A 14,691-nucleotide genomic window follows, 5' to 3' on the forward strand; every position below is an offset into this window, starting at 1 on the left:
CTGCAGACGACTTGGGGGTTGCGTGCTCATCTCACTCTTAAGGCCGAGGGAGCCGGCATTTGTCCGCAGTTTTTTCGGGTCATGTGGCCCGCTTCTGGTATTTATTTTCCCGCCGGAGCGGTACCTATTTATCTACTTGCACTTTGACGTGCTTTCGAACTTCTAGGTTGGCAGGAGCTGGGACCGAACAAGGGGAGCTCACCCCGTCGCAGGGATTCGAACCGCCGACCTTCTGATCGGCAAGCCCGAGGCTCTGTGGTTTAGACCACAGCGCCACCCGCGTCCCATAGGGCTCCTTTATGTACAGGTCTCCGCAGAATGCGGGCGGGGCGGGGGGGGAGTGGTGTTCACAACCACAACAGTAGACGCTCAGTCAGCGGCATGTCGAGGCTAGAGGGGGACAAGAGGATGCCAGCGCGGCTAACGAGCAGCGTCAGAACGGGGGGGGGGCAGGGAGAGAGCTAGCGCCTCGCCGCATCCACAGCGCACGCGCGCGAGGCGCCCTGGAGGGGCTCCGGCGGCGCCTCGGCGATTGGCGCCCGCTCGGGGTCAGAGGGCGAGGGGGCGGGGAAGGACCCGCGCCTGCGCTCTCCTGCCTCGGCGTTTCCATGGTAGCTGCAGCCAACGGGCCGCACCGAAAATGAGCGCCGCCGCCGAAGTGGAGGAGCAGGTGGCGCGGCGCTACGAGATCAAGCGGCGCCTCGGCAAGGGGGTGCGTGGGGCGAGGGGGGTCGGGGGGGCTCGCTGCCTGGAGGACAAACCCTTCTCAGCGCGGGTGGAGGCCCAAGTCTTTCTATCGATTCACTTGAGGGGGACGCTGCCCCCTTTGGCCGCGCCCCTGACGCCCCCTCGCTCCTCCCCTCCCCCCGCAGGCCTACGGGATCGTCTGGAAGGCCGTCGATCGCAAGACGGGCGCCGTCGTGGCCGTCAAGAAAATCTTCGACGCCTTCCGGAACCGGACCGACGCTCAGGTGAAGCCCACAATGGATGGAGGCGCAGCAGGGGTTCGACTAGATGGCCCCCGGCGGTCCCTTCCGGATTCTGTTATTCTTTTCAGCCTAGAGAGAGAGGGAGAAACTTCTCGCCATAGAGATAGGAAGGAGCTTTAAGGGAACGGTTGCCTGAGGCTTTGAGGGGGCCAAATGCAGGTCCCTGTTAGGTGTGGCTTCTGCATGCCTTCAAGCACTTTATCTGGGCTGGAAGAGGGGTGTATTTTTGCCTGGGAAACAAACCACCCTCTGACCGAAAGTGACCTGAGGGAGTCCAGTAGGGATGGGAATAACAGTTTTAGAGCTCTTTGTAAGAATCCCAAGGCTCAAAAAATAAATGGCTATATAATTATTTTTGCAGTTACTATTGTATATAGAATCATGGTTATTATTACTAAGTGATAATAATAATCCCCAGCTTGGCACCTTACACTATAGGATCCAAATATGGCTGCAGGGCATAGAATATGTGGGGCATTGTAGAACGCTGATGTGCTTATTGCATGGCTTTACTGGGACCCTGAGAGGCTACTCCGTCCTCAGCCAATGGTATGTGTTTATTTTCAGAGAACCTTCCGGGAGATTATGTTCCTTCAGGTAAGCAATGACTGTCTCTTGCCTTTTGGCCCGTGCTTCTGCTTCTCCTAGAATGTCTTTTGCCTGCCTGTCACTGGGGGCATCACTGGATTTCTATGGCTACACGTGTATTTGTTACAGGAAAATTGGAAGGGGGATGAGAGACTCCCCCCCCCTCATGAGCCTTGCCTCTCCACACCAAAGACAAAGAGTCTTCGCTACACAAATTTTCACTCACACAGGTACCACACAGATATATTTCCCTGCCTTTCACCTGTCAAACCAAATCCTAGTGTCAAGAGAAAATCACAGCAACGTATCTGCAAAGTCATTGCATCCGCCAGGGGAGCTCAGCTCAGTTTGCAGAAGGAGCCTGCGACTCCCGGCTGAGCCCCAGGTCTCCAACAAAGGAAAACAGGGAAAGTGTCAATACCAAATGCAGCAATTTGCTGAAATATGTATCTATGTACTGGCTCAATGGGAAAACTTTAGAAATTCATAAGAAATCACTTGTATAATCTTCTCAGTACAAATAACATTTAGGACCCAGGGAAGTGAGGAATAAGGGGAGGAGTGAGTGAGCCCACCATAATCCCTGAGATGTACAGTCATGTCTGCAGGGCCTTCCAAATGAGTTGACTGGTGATATCCTGCCCCAAGAGTGTCAGACAGATAGCCATCTCAATTACAGTGCCTACCCACCCCATAGTGGGATGAAGCGGACAAGACAAGGGGGTGTATTTGACTTGACTCAGGGACCAGGAAACACTAAATACTTTCCTTTGTACTGTGATGGAGTGAGTGTGAAAGGCTATATTTGAGTGACAGGGGCATGCCTGATGTGACATATCTATGATGCCTTGATGCAGCCTGAGATGTATTATGGGAAACTTTGGAAAACATTGAAATACTGATGTAACCCATTGATTGGGGCTTCTGGCTGCTTCATCTTTGCGTTAGTGAGAAGTCAGGCCTACTGGCTGCTGTTTTGCTTCTATCTCCTGGCTCACATCTCTTGCTTGTGATCCCGACCTGAACCTTAAGGAGTCTAGGTTAGGCAATTGTGGGGTGCTCCATGGACTCCTTGTTGCATAATAGTTTGGCTTCATGCCCCAGGTGGGAGGGAACAAGTTGGATTCCAATGCTTCAACTTCAGTGGCTGCTTGTTTACTGGTGAGAATATGAAGCTGCTTTCTGCTGAGTCAGGCCATTTGTTCCAACCGGTAGTGACTAGCTAAGTTCCAAGGCAGACATCTTTTCCAGCCTGGTCCTCTTAACACCCTTTTAACTGGAGGTGCTGGGGGTTGAACTCTTGAGAATGCAAGACAGCTGCTCCGTCTCTTAGCTCAGTCTGTGCGGTGACATCCATATATGTCACATTCCCCCTCCCCACTTTCCTTTTGGTTTTTCTTCTCCCCTTCCTCTCTCACATACCCACACAGCAATGAATAACTCCAGAGCAAACTTCCCTTCAGTTGTGCTGAATAACTGGCAATTGTTAGAGAGAGAATTTGGTGCTAGGAAGCCACATGGCTGCATTGTCTGTGTACTGACTCCTTTGCAGTAGCTGCTGAAAAAGCTGCTTGGGGGCAGTAACAAGTATATACAGCAGGCATCCCCAAACTTCGGCCCTCCAGATGTTTTGGACTATAATTCCCATCATTCCTGACCACTGGTCCTGTTAGCTCGGGATCATGGGAGTTGTAGGCCAAAACATCTGGAGGGCCGCAGTTTGGGGATGCCTGATATACAGACTTGTTGCCCCTACTGATAATTTGGTATCTGTATTACCAAGCTTTTTATGCTTTTGAACTAACTTTAATGTTAAACGAGTACATGATTGAGTTGTAATTAAAGCAATATACAATCATAGAATCTTAGTTGGAAGGAACCCAAGGGTCATCTAGTCCAACCTCCTGCAATACAGGAACCTTACCTAAAGCATCCATGACAGATCATCATCCAACCTCTGTTTAAAAACCTCCAAGGAAGGGAGTCCACCGCCTCTCGTGGGAGTCTGTTCCACTGCTGAGAAGCTTACTGTCGGAAAGTATTTCCAAATGTTTAGTCAGAATCTCCTTTCTTGTAACTTGAAGCCATTGGTTTGAGTCCTACCCTCCAGAGCAGGAGAAAACAAGCATGTTCCCTCTTCCATGTGAAAGCCCTTAAGATATTTGAAAATGGCTGTCATATCTCTTCTCAGTGTCCTCTTTCCAGGTTAAACAAACCCAGCTCCTTCAACTGTTCCTCATAAGGCTTGGCTTCTAGATCCTTGAGCATCTTGGCTGCCCTCCTCTGCACATGTTCCAGTTTGCAACATCCTTCTTAAATTGTGGTGCCCAGAATTGGACATGGTATTCTCAGTAAGGTGTCTGAAACACACTCTATTGTAGCTTTTCCCAAACTGGTGCCCTCCAGATGTTGTTGGACTCCAAACTCCTTTCATCATCCCTGATCATTTCCCGGGCTGGCTGCTGTGGTTGCTGGGAGCTGGAGTTCAACAACATCTGGTGGGCACCAGGTTGGGAAAGGCCACATTACAATTGTCAGCACATTCACTTTGGCAGAATATTTATTACACCAAAGTTGGGGTTAGAAAACCATCTTGCTGCAGATGAGTAACCAAGACTTGAGGAGGGCACCTTCTCATGGGAACACCAGTGAGTCAGTGCCAGGCTCTTTCTCTGCAGCCGCCAGACGAGTCTTCCTGCATGCAAACAGCGACTCAACCCACTGTCCCAGTGGTGGTTTTCTGTTTAGAGTATGTTGGGCTCTGCCAGCAGGCTCTGTGAAAAGTCCTCAAGAGCAGCTGCCATTGATGGGCAAGTCTTTCTTCCTGTAGGAATTTGGAGAGCATCCAAACATCATCAGACTCTTGAATGTCATCCGAGCTCAGAATGACAAGGACATCTACCTGGTTTTTGAGTCTATGGGTGAGTTTTTCCTGACTGTAACTTAGGCTTCCTTCTTGTGGAGAGGGCCTTGACAATGAGCAGCAGGAAGACAGAGTAAAAGTGCATGTTGAGCAGAACATTTTGAGTGCAGGGTAAATGCTACTAAGGGAGGGAAGCGGAGAAGGCTGAAAGCAGCTGGCCCACAGGCCTGTAAACAAACAGGCCACCAAGGCCAAAGGGGGAGCTGCCAAAAGGAAGGTCCCCTTTGGGTGGCTCATTTGGAAATAGTGATGGCGGGGCTCTGCCTTCTGTGATCGTAGCATGGAGGAGTCTTTCCTGAGTGGGAGGCAGGCACCGCAGAGTCTGTGCTAAGTGTCTGTGTGCCCAACTCAGTCTCACATTGTGAGTGGGGGCTGAGGGAGCTGTCGCTCTGGTGAGCACTTCAATCAGTGGCTCTTTACTACACACATGAATAGCTAGGAAACAGCTACATCCGGTGCGAGTATAGTAGCAGCGTGGTGGGGGCTGTTGGAGTAAATATGGTTAGGGGGCATGAACATCCTGTTACTGGTTATCCATAAGTTATACCTGGGGTGGGGGGAGACTCATGGATGGTTTACAGGGGGTCCTAATGTATGACCTCTCTCAAGGGGGAAGGAGGGGGAGTGTGGCCCTGTTGCCACTGTTGGATCTCTCAGTGGCCTTTGGTGCCATTGACCGCAATACCTCTTGGCATTCCTCCCTGGATTGAGAGCTGGAGGCACTGCTACCTGCATGGCTAGTCTAGGGCATTGTGTGTTTACCTCCCAACACCTTAGCTGTGCAATGCCACGTGGCACTATTTTATCCCCAATGCTATTTAACATCTTCATGAAGGTGTTGGGAGCAATCATGCAGAAGTTTGGGGGACAGAGTCATCACTACACTGATGACACCCAACTCCATTTTGCTGTTAAATCTGCTCACAGGTTGTCATTCAGAGTCCTGGGTTAAGCTCTGAGATATTTGTGACCCTCTTGGCTGAAACTTTTGGGGTAATCGTTGCCGGCCTGGGTTTGGAGGCGGTCTAGCAGAAGGGCCAGGGTTTGTGGTCTTGGGCTGTATGGTCAAGGCAGGGCCAGGCACCCACTGCTTCTCTGCTGTTCCCCATTTCAGAGACCGACTTGCATGCTGTGATCAAGAAGGGAAATTTACTGAAAGATATTCATAAGTGTTACATCCTGTATCAGCTGTTAAAAGCCACCAAATTCATCCACTCAGGAAACGTCATTCATAGGGACCAGAAGGTACATGTGTGGGTAGGACTTGGGCTCCAGCCATACATTGAATTAAAGGAGAGTGAGGGGTGAAATGCTGCAATGGGTGGGCCTCCCTCGTTCCATTTGATCTTTTATTACATTACTACACCTCCTTCCAAACAGCTCAGGAGTCATACTTGGTTCTTTCTTTGCCTGTGACGTAGGTTGGTTTGAGAGAGAGTAAGTGGCTCTGGATCACCCAGTGCACTTCCTGGGGAAGCAGGGTTTGAACTTGGGTGTCCCTGTTTGTAACCTAGGACTCTAACCACCACACAGACAGGATGGCTGTTTCTTTTGTTCTTTCACTCCCCTGATACCTTTTCCACATGCAGCCTTCAAACATCCTGCTGGATGCAGACTGCTTTGTCAAGTTGTGTGACTTTGGACTGGCCCGTTCCCTGTGCCAGATCCACCAGGATCACGACAGCCCTGCCCTGACGGAGTATGTTGCTACTCGCTGGTACCGGGCCCCTGAGATTCTGCTTTCCTCTCACAGGTAAGGAGGGTGCCTCCAGGAGCCTTGGAGAGGCTGAGGAGCTTGAGTCTCTGCTTGCTGTTCACAGCCTCCCATCCTCACTTCCTCGCCTTTGAGACAGGTGAGGCTGTGCAGGGACTGGGCTGGTGCCTGGAGGCAGCGATAGGCAGGCTGGCTGGCTGGCTGAGGGCCAACAGACAGAAGCTGAAACTTGGCAAGGCAGTGGGGGTGGGGGTCCTGTGTCAGGGAGTTGGGGAGCCAGCCTGTTCTCAATGGAGCTGCCCACTCCTGAAGGAGCAGCGTGGTCGCTTGGCGGTCCTCCTTGATCTGGATTTGCCCTTGTTGAGCTGCCTTTGCCACTCTTGTCATGCGCTGGGTGCAATGTGCTGTTACTGGCTTTGCAGGTGGCATGCCAATCCAGAGCCATGGCACCTCCCCTTGGGGAGCTGAGCTGGCTGCCTACTTGCTGTTGGCTCCACATGAGTGTGTTAGTCCCAAAGCAAGAGGACCCATGTCCCTAGAAGTCAATCTGTTCTCACATTTGCCCAGCCAGGCCTTGCTGTTGGTGGGGGAGGCCATTCAGATGTCCCATCAACGGGCATGGCTTGGTGCCCAGTGGTGGTGGACCGGGCCTTCTCTGCAGTGCCCTCCCTCATGGAGATGGTGACCCCCCCCCGCCTCCCATCTGTTAGAAGGTGAATGAAAGTGTTCTTCTTCACACCAGCTTTGGGGTGAGGACTGCGGAAGGAACATTACAATTAAAGTGCAGCTGAACTGTTTTAATTCTTGAACAGTTTTACTGCTTTTGATTTTGTATGTCGCTTCATGATCTTTTGTGCTTTGCCCTGATGAAAGGTGGTCCAGGAAAACAATGAAATACATTTCTTCCTCTGGGGGCATCACAGATGGTGGTGCTCGCATTGGGTTGCCAGTCCCAAGGGGCACTGGCAGGTCCAGATCTAGCCCCAAAGTAGCCCTTGTTTGGTGGGGGCCTGAAGTGAGCAACTTTTTGCCAGTACACAAATAGGAATAGGAGTGATGTGGAAGAAAGAAAGGGAAAGGAAGAAAGCAGGATCAAGCACATCTTCAGGGCTTCAGATCTGGCTATCTGTGTTGAGGACACCCCATGGATGTCTGACACTTGAGGCTCAACATGGATGTCTTCTTCCTTGCTTGCAGCTACACGAAGGGTGTGGACATGTGGAGCCTGGGCTGCATTTTGGGCGAGATGCTCCTGGGGAAGCCTCTCTTCCCTGGCACGTCCACAGTCAACCAACTAGAGCAGATCCTGCGTGTTGTTCCTGCTCCCTCCCCAGAAGGTGAGAAGGTTTTGCGGAGGAGGAGAGCCAGCTCAAGGAAAGGGGGACCTTTGGAAGTTCTGTGGGTGCTGCAGAGAGTGTGGTAAAGGGGTGAAAAGGTGCCCAGCCCCCTTTCCAGCTGCAGCTACAGAACTATACTTTTAAGCCAGCACCAAAAGAACTGAGCTTCAGGACTGCCCTTGGGGCTGCTGGTGCAGAATGTGAGGGCTAGACTGCTGATGGGGAGATCTGGTGGAGAACTTGTTAAAAGAGCCAGGGCCGGCTCTACATAGACCCCCGGTGGCGCAGTGCACCACGGGGGGGGGGCTGGCAAGCTGGGCGCCGGCCTGGCAAGGAGGGCGCTTGCGCCCTGCGAGGGCGGGGCGGGTGGCGGAGCGATCTCCACCCCTCAGCACCAGGGTGCACGATCTGCTCAAGACGGCCCTGAAAAGAGCTGCACTGGCTGCCCATCTGCTACCCAGACAGATTCAAGGTCCCTGAAGTACTTGGGTCCAGGGTGCCTCTGGCGTCGCCTGAACCCTTATAACCCAGCTCAGTCACTGAGATCATATGCAGGAACATCTATGGTCATCCCATGAGTTGGTGATGCTAATTTTACAACATCTGTGTCATTGGCCCAGTCCTGAGGGGCTGGTTGACTCCCAGGGCCCACCTCTACAGCCATGCCCTCCTGCTGCTGCACTGTATGTGTGTGTTCCGCTGGGAAGGAGGGAGAGAGAGAGCAGAGGATGAGTGAGCGGCACTTCCCTGGCTGACGCGCCTGCCTCCCGTCCTGGTGAGGTTGACTGACTGCCTTGCTGTTGCAGATGTGGCCGCCTTCCACTCCGACTACAGAGCCTCCATTATCGGCCGACTGAGCTGCCAGTGAGTGTCTTGTCCTTCCCTCCCATTCGGGGGGGGGGGGCTTGAGCAGCCAGTTGCTCACGGTCCTGCTGAGGACACACCCTCCAGGGCTGGGTGGGGTGGTCTGTCTGTTGCTTGCAGGTGGGGAGCTGCTGTGTGCCTTTTCTCCAACTGCAGGCCACAGGTGGCTTTTGAGGAGCTTCTGCCCACCTCCACCCCCACCCAAGCCCTGGACCTTCTGAAACGGCTCCTGGTATTCAACCCCGAGAAGCGACTGACGGCGGAAGAGGCATTGGAGCACCCCTACATGCGACGGTGAATGTCTTGAGGACTGGGTTGCAGTGGAGGCTTCTTGGCCTGTGCTGAGTGGGGAGTTGCCCATCTTCTGAAGGGTCAGACAGGCATGGTGGGGCCAGCTGGTCAGATCCTGGTGCTTGGCCAAGGGCCAGCGTCTCTCCTTGGTGCCAGCTGAAGGATCTTGTCTCACTCTATGTGCTCTTGGCAGGTTCCACTGCCCCGGCAAAGAGCCTGCTCTTGACTACAGTGTGGTCCTCCCCCTGGATGATGACGTGCAGCTCTCTGTGGCTGAGTATCGCAATAAGCTCTATGAGGTAAGACTCCTCGTGCACCCCTAAGACTGAATGGGCTGCTGGTGCCCTTGACCTGTGGTCACCACGGCATCCTCCAAAGGGACTTGGGTGGGTAACTACTGTGCATGCCAACATTGTGCATGGCTTTCCTGCCATGCACAGCCTCTGCTGAGTCTCCAGCAGAAAGGAGTTCCAAGGGTTGAGGGGCAGCCACTGATTGGACCAAAAGGAAGGGGTATTTGTCAGTGGGTTTTATGATTCCTTGCAGCCGTTCTGTTACATCTTTGATCTTGGCCCCGGGGAGACAGCACACCTCTCGAGACGTCTTGTCAGGCCCACAGATCACTGCTTCTGTACCCCTCAGTAGGGAATCCCCTATCACCACTACACGCCTCTTCATAGGCTTGGTCAGGATTCTTCCATGTGCTGTCCCTTCCAAGGTTACCTGCATATTCCCGGAGGACTGACTTTGCTCCTCGTCTTCATATTCCTGATCAACTGTGATGAGGGAGAGATCTTCAAATGGAGTCTGTTCCTCGTCTTCGGTGTTAAGGGAGAGCACTTCAAATCGATTGTGTAGTTCTAAACACTCAGAGCGATCCCTGGGCCTTCTGCTTCTATGAGTCACGTTCCTCCATACATCTGGATCCTGTGTTGGGGAACTGACCTCCTCCTCAGGGATGTCCCCTGTCTCCTCCTTGGTGCAGACAGTGCGCTCTGCTGCATCCAAGGAAGGCTCCAGCTCTTTAATTCCCTGGAGCGTGGATACATGGGCCTGAAGCTGCTGGACCTTGCCTTCCAGTAGGGCAACCTTGTCTTCTAGTAAGGCAACCAACTTGCAATTGCTGCAGGTGTAGCTGCCTACATCCTTTGGCAAGAACACGATCATTGCACAGGAATGGCAGGTGACTACAGTTGTTCCCTCCCCCTCCATCTTGAAAAGCTTGAAGTCAAGGGGGAATGAAGAGGAGGCCTTGCCCCCCCAATAAATGTGTCAGACTTGTACCCTAAATCTAAAAGATAGGCCAAACTGCGCGTGCCGTTAACTAGTCAACAGCTAGTCAACTGACTCACCAGAAGCCCCACTTCTCACTTCCAAGGTCACCAGCCAGAAACAAACACACACAAAATCCAAGAGGCAGAAGCCCTAGAAAACAAGCACAAGCACACAAATAAGGAAACAAATAAGAACACAAACTTTCTCTCACACAGCCCCCCCAAAAACCTTCTCTCACACAGCCCCCAAAAGACAAACCCACAAAACCTACAGAGTGTCTCCCAAGCTCAGCTCTCCTGTAATCCAGGCTGTCCCCTCTCTGCTCAGTGGAATGGTTGCCTGTTCTCTCCTTAAGTATTCCCACTGCCAATGCATTTCTGTACCTGCCATCCAGTGAAAGAAAGTTCTTAACTGCTCTTGCCATACTAGTGATTTGAAACCTGATCAGATCTTCTTTGTAGATGATCTTGGAAATGAAGGCCAGGAACCGCCACCCTCAGAAGCATCAGCAGCCCCAAAATGAGAACCTCCAGCCCAGTCCCCCTCTCAAAACGCGCTGTGAGGCACAAGGAGTGTCACCGCCCCTCCCGTCAAGGGGCTCCCCCCAGTTGTTGGCACCTTGCGAAGCTTCCCAGCAGAGGGCGAAGGAGACCAGGAGCCTTGGCCGCATCAGGCCAGGGACCACACACACCCTGTGCAGTCCCATCACCCACATGACCAGCCACGGTAGGTGTCCCCTTGCAACTGTGCCTTTGGCTGGGGTGAATGGGAAGGACCCAGTGTCCCAGAGCACCTTCCTCTGGCTTGTGAGGCTGGCCAGCCTCTTGTGAGATCACTGAGAGAGGCAGGTGGACAGGTGGAGGTGGCTCCAGCCATCCCCAGCCAGCTTCCACCACGAGGTTGTGCTTGAAAAGCCTCCAGCCCCTGGATTTCTGTGAGGCCAGGAAATAGAGGAGGGCAGCTGAGCAGTGTCCCAGGACTCCTACTAGTCAAAGGCTATTGAGGGAGGAATTTGTCAGTGTGTCATATGTGTGTCATACTTGTGGAGGAAAACCTTAAACACATTGCAGAGTTCTGCAGAGTTCCTCAAAATAGACCAGAGGCAATAGTACTTCATTCAGCAGAGCTTTCCTTGTGCTGAAGGCAAATGTAGCGTAATGGTTATCAAATCCAATACAATCAGGATTGGCTCAGTCTATACAAAATCCAGTTGCAGCATTTAAAAAATTAACTCATAATAAGACTAAACCTTAGCACTAAGCATCCTATGTACAGAAACAGTAACACCACACCAGAAGGAAGAGAGAAATAAAAAAGAAGAGTAAAACCCAGGCTCCTTCTGGCCTATATTTATAGTCAGCATGACCTTAATTGGAAGATAACTAATTCAAAGCAGCTGTACTCGGCTCTGAAGGTATAACCCAAACAATCATTAACCCTTCTGGCTCTGCTTCTCTCACACAGAAGCTTCTAGTAGCTTCTAGAATTAATCGGAATAGAAAAGAATAGGAAAGATCTTTACAAATGAGATCAATACTTTCTGCACTAAGAAATGCAAACTGACACAATTGGCTTGCCTTCCAGGGCAGGAAAGGCTCACTGGAAGGAGGAGACCAGGAGCAGGGGGTGCCTGGGGGGGTGCAAAAGGAACATCTGCACCTCAGGAAGCCTTGCCCTTGTCCTGTCTTGGCATCCCTAGTGCCAGGAGAAGTTCGGGGTGGGCGTTCTGGCAGGACAGGCTGTGATGAGTTTTTGATTCTCGTTTGAATTGCAACACAGGGGTCTGTTTTTTGTATTTACTTGTGATGAGTTTATTGGCAGGCTTTATCTCGTCCTTTTATTCTGTTTAGTGTAATAATTTCCCCACTGGCTTGGCTTTCTGGGTTGCCTGATCTGCCTTACAAAGGTCTTGGGGTTCCTCTGCCAGTCCAGGAAGGACCTTTGCTCAGGCTTGCTCAGAATAACTGGCTTGGATGCCATTGTCCTTTGCCAAAATAGCATAGGTGGTGCCCAGTGGAGAACCAAGAGAGGAGCCTCCCCCAGCCCTCAGTGGGTCATTCCAGTCTGCCTGGGGCACTGAGCCTCCTGTGTGGCCTTTTCCTTCCTGGGTGTTGTGATTCAGGCTCTCTCATTTCAGCACATAGCCTGGCTCCCAGCAACATGGCCAGGAATCGCTCTGCACCACTCCTGCAGCAGCCGGCTGCTGCCCTCAGCCAGAAAGTGGGGAAGCAGGCACTCGCCGTACTAGCCAGCAGCCCACCCCCTGCAGCAGCTCCTCAGACTATCCATGTTGTGAGTACCTTGGTTGTTGTCTTCCTCTTCTTCCCATGCGCTGGCCGGCTGCAGGAGCCACACACAAAGCAGCTCTCCAGCAACACTGAAACGCCAGCAGCTGCAGAATGAACCCACCTGCCTCACTGCCTCCCTCCCCCACCCCACCCCACCCCACCCCTACCATGCTAGGGAGGCCAGAGAGATGCAATGAGGTCTCTGCCTCTTCTCCAAAGCCCTTCTGCTCCATCCAGGTCTGTGGCTTTGGAATTTGAAACATCTTCCCTGAGTTGCAATGGCAGCTGTGGCCAGCTCCAGGCTGAGGACAGCCCATTTCCTTCCTGCAGGTAGATTGGGGCTCCCTCCTGGGGACTGGCTCTGGTGCTCCATCCGCAATCCCTCCCCTTGGAAGGAGGGATGCAGCTTGGATGCGTCAGGAAACCCTCCTTGGAGTAGCCCCTTGGTGACTTGCTCACTTGTGCTACTGCCCCAGCACACAGCCCCACCTGCAACATGGGGGTCATGAAGGGTGTATGGATGGCAAGGGGCAGCTGGATCCTTTCTCAGTGATGGCCGTTGTTGTGGGAAATCTCCCAGTTGCTGCAGCTGTTTTGCTTCCCCCTTCTCTACTCTTGAGTCAGGCAGGGTTCAGACACTGCTTTGTTTTGCTTCAGCAGGTGCCCAAACGCCTGGAGGTGGGGAGAGGCCAGGCAGCCTCCTTCCCCAGGCCCCATTCACTGTGCGCTCAAGCCCAGGAGGCAGCTCTTCACCACCACCTGGTGAGGAAGGAGGGCTCCCCCAGGAAGGCAGCTGCTGGCCTGGTGAGTGAAATGGTGCCTCTTTCCTGCCCCCCCCCTTTGTGTGAAAGGGGCCACTAGACCAGGAGCTCAACCAGCCAGGTGGGCTGCAGATGGAGTGGGCAGTCAGGGTGGGCTACAGGTGGGCCTGGGGAAAGGCTGCAAGTTGATTCCTGATGGCTTCTAAGGCTGGGAGAGCATTGTGCAAAGCAGGCAGAGGTGAGGAGCTGAAGAAGGCAGACCATGCTCCTCTATGTGGGGAGGCTGGGTTGCGATGGACTGGGTTTCTCTGGTCTGGCAGGAAGGCAGGGGAGGGAGGCAGCTAGCTGGCGGAGGGAGGGAAGGCAGCAACTGGTTTGACGGGTCTGGAACTACGGCCTCTGAGACTGGGCTGCTTATAAGATGCAGCTGTCTGGCCAGCCCCAGCTCTCCTGTCCAAGACTGGCCAGGAAGCAAAGGGGCTGAGTCTTGGGAGCTGCTGGGTTCAGCTCAGACCTTTCAAGTTGTCCCAAATGGTGTGTTGAGGGATGCTCCCTCTCCCACCAAGTTTCTCTGCTCCTGCTGCCATCTGTGATGCCCCCACAGCTCTCCTGTCTCTTTTGCAGAATCCAGGGAGCTCCGAGAGCCACAGCAGAGAAGCTCGTTCATTTCTTAAGCCCAGTAAGAAGATGTTCCGGGCTACAGCAAACGTGGGAATGGCTGGGGACCCAAAGGCCTGCCTGGGCAGTTACTCCCAGTCCTATGGGACCATCTGCAAGTCTGCTCTTCAGAAACTGCCTGTATCAGACACTTGCCAGCAGGCGATAGACCACAACACCCAGCAGCTTTGACCTTCCTAGCCCAGCTCAACCTGCTCCCAAACTGCAGAGCCAATCCTGCAACTGCCCAGGGCCTGAAAGGCAGAGGGAGGGAAGACGGGCGACAGTTGAGCGGGGTGCACTTGCTGCACCACAGTCTCTGCTCCCCTGCTTTTCTTCACCATTTCAAGCCCTGGGTGTGAAACCACTCTAAGAACCACCAGAGACAGAGAAAGTGCTGGGTGAGACCCCTGACCCACCTCCCTGTGTGCCTTTTGGGGTCTTGGGCCACCTGCCAACGCCTTTCTGCACTCTCCTCTCTGTGTCCATGGCTACAGCCTGTGGACTTATCCTTGTAAGGGTTTTTAATAAAATGAGTCTTTTAAAAACATTTTAAAAGAATCCATGAGAAAGGACTCTTTCTTGGTTATCTGCTGTAGAGGGAAGTGAATGGAATAAATACAATAATTTTGATTTCTGCTCTAGCTGCCCCCCACCCGCCTGCAGCATTTCTGGGTGTTGCTGCATCTCGATTCTGAACTGTTTGAGTGTGTGCAGAGGAACAATGTCCAGGAAAAAACATGCCCCAATAGTGAACCACAAATTTCCCACAGGAAATCAATTGCTCCTCAACTATTCGTAGTGTCATTACACTGAATTTTCTTTATAATTGTTAGCTGTTTGGTTATTATTTTAATAGAAAAGCAAGGTACGAGTAATTCAACTAAACTGAGTGTGCTCAAAGTGTTTTGCACACTCATGGGATGGGCTCAGACTGGCATCTGGGTGTTACCTCCCTCCCCCCCCCCCCCCGGCCCGGTCTTCTTAAGCCCAGGCTGACCCAG

At 52.6% G+C, this 14,691-nt stretch overlaps 1 protein-coding gene across 3 annotated transcripts; it reads left to right on the forward strand.

The window, feature by feature from the left end:
* Nucleotides 1–556: 556 nt before the first annotated feature.
* MAPK15 (mitogen-activated protein kinase 15) lies at nt 557–14,248 on the forward strand. 3 transcript variants are annotated; one of them, XM_035102645.3, is made up of 14 exons: nt 557–712; nt 873–971; nt 1,557–1,586; nt 4,408–4,498; nt 5,615–5,745; nt 6,090–6,253; nt 7,412–7,551; nt 8,358–8,415; nt 8,572–8,709; nt 8,900–9,005; nt 10,443–10,707; nt 12,119–12,273; nt 12,927–13,073; nt 13,655–14,248. In XM_035102645.3, exons 1-14 carry the CDS (start codon nt 641–643, stop codon nt 13,877–13,879), a joined length of 1,821 nt encoding a protein of 606 aa, XP_034958536.1. In that variant the 5' UTR covers nt 557–640; the 3' UTR covers nt 13,880–14,248. The 3 variants fall into 3 exon arrangements, with proteins under 3 accessions (XP_034958536.1, XP_034958537.1, XP_060133512.1); XM_035102646.3 differs by having other exon boundaries at nt 12,930–13,073; XM_060277529.2 differs by lacking the exon at nt 1,557–1,586.
* Nucleotides 14,249–14,691: the final 443 nt, after the last annotated feature.

The sequence above is a fragment of the Zootoca vivipara genome, chromosome 8 (assembly GCF_965207765.1).
Source record: "Zootoca vivipara chromosome 8, rZooViv2.hap1.1, whole genome shotgun sequence".
In the NCBI taxonomy this organism is placed as follows: domain Eukaryota; kingdom Metazoa; phylum Chordata; class Lepidosauria; order Squamata; family Lacertidae; genus Zootoca; species Zootoca vivipara.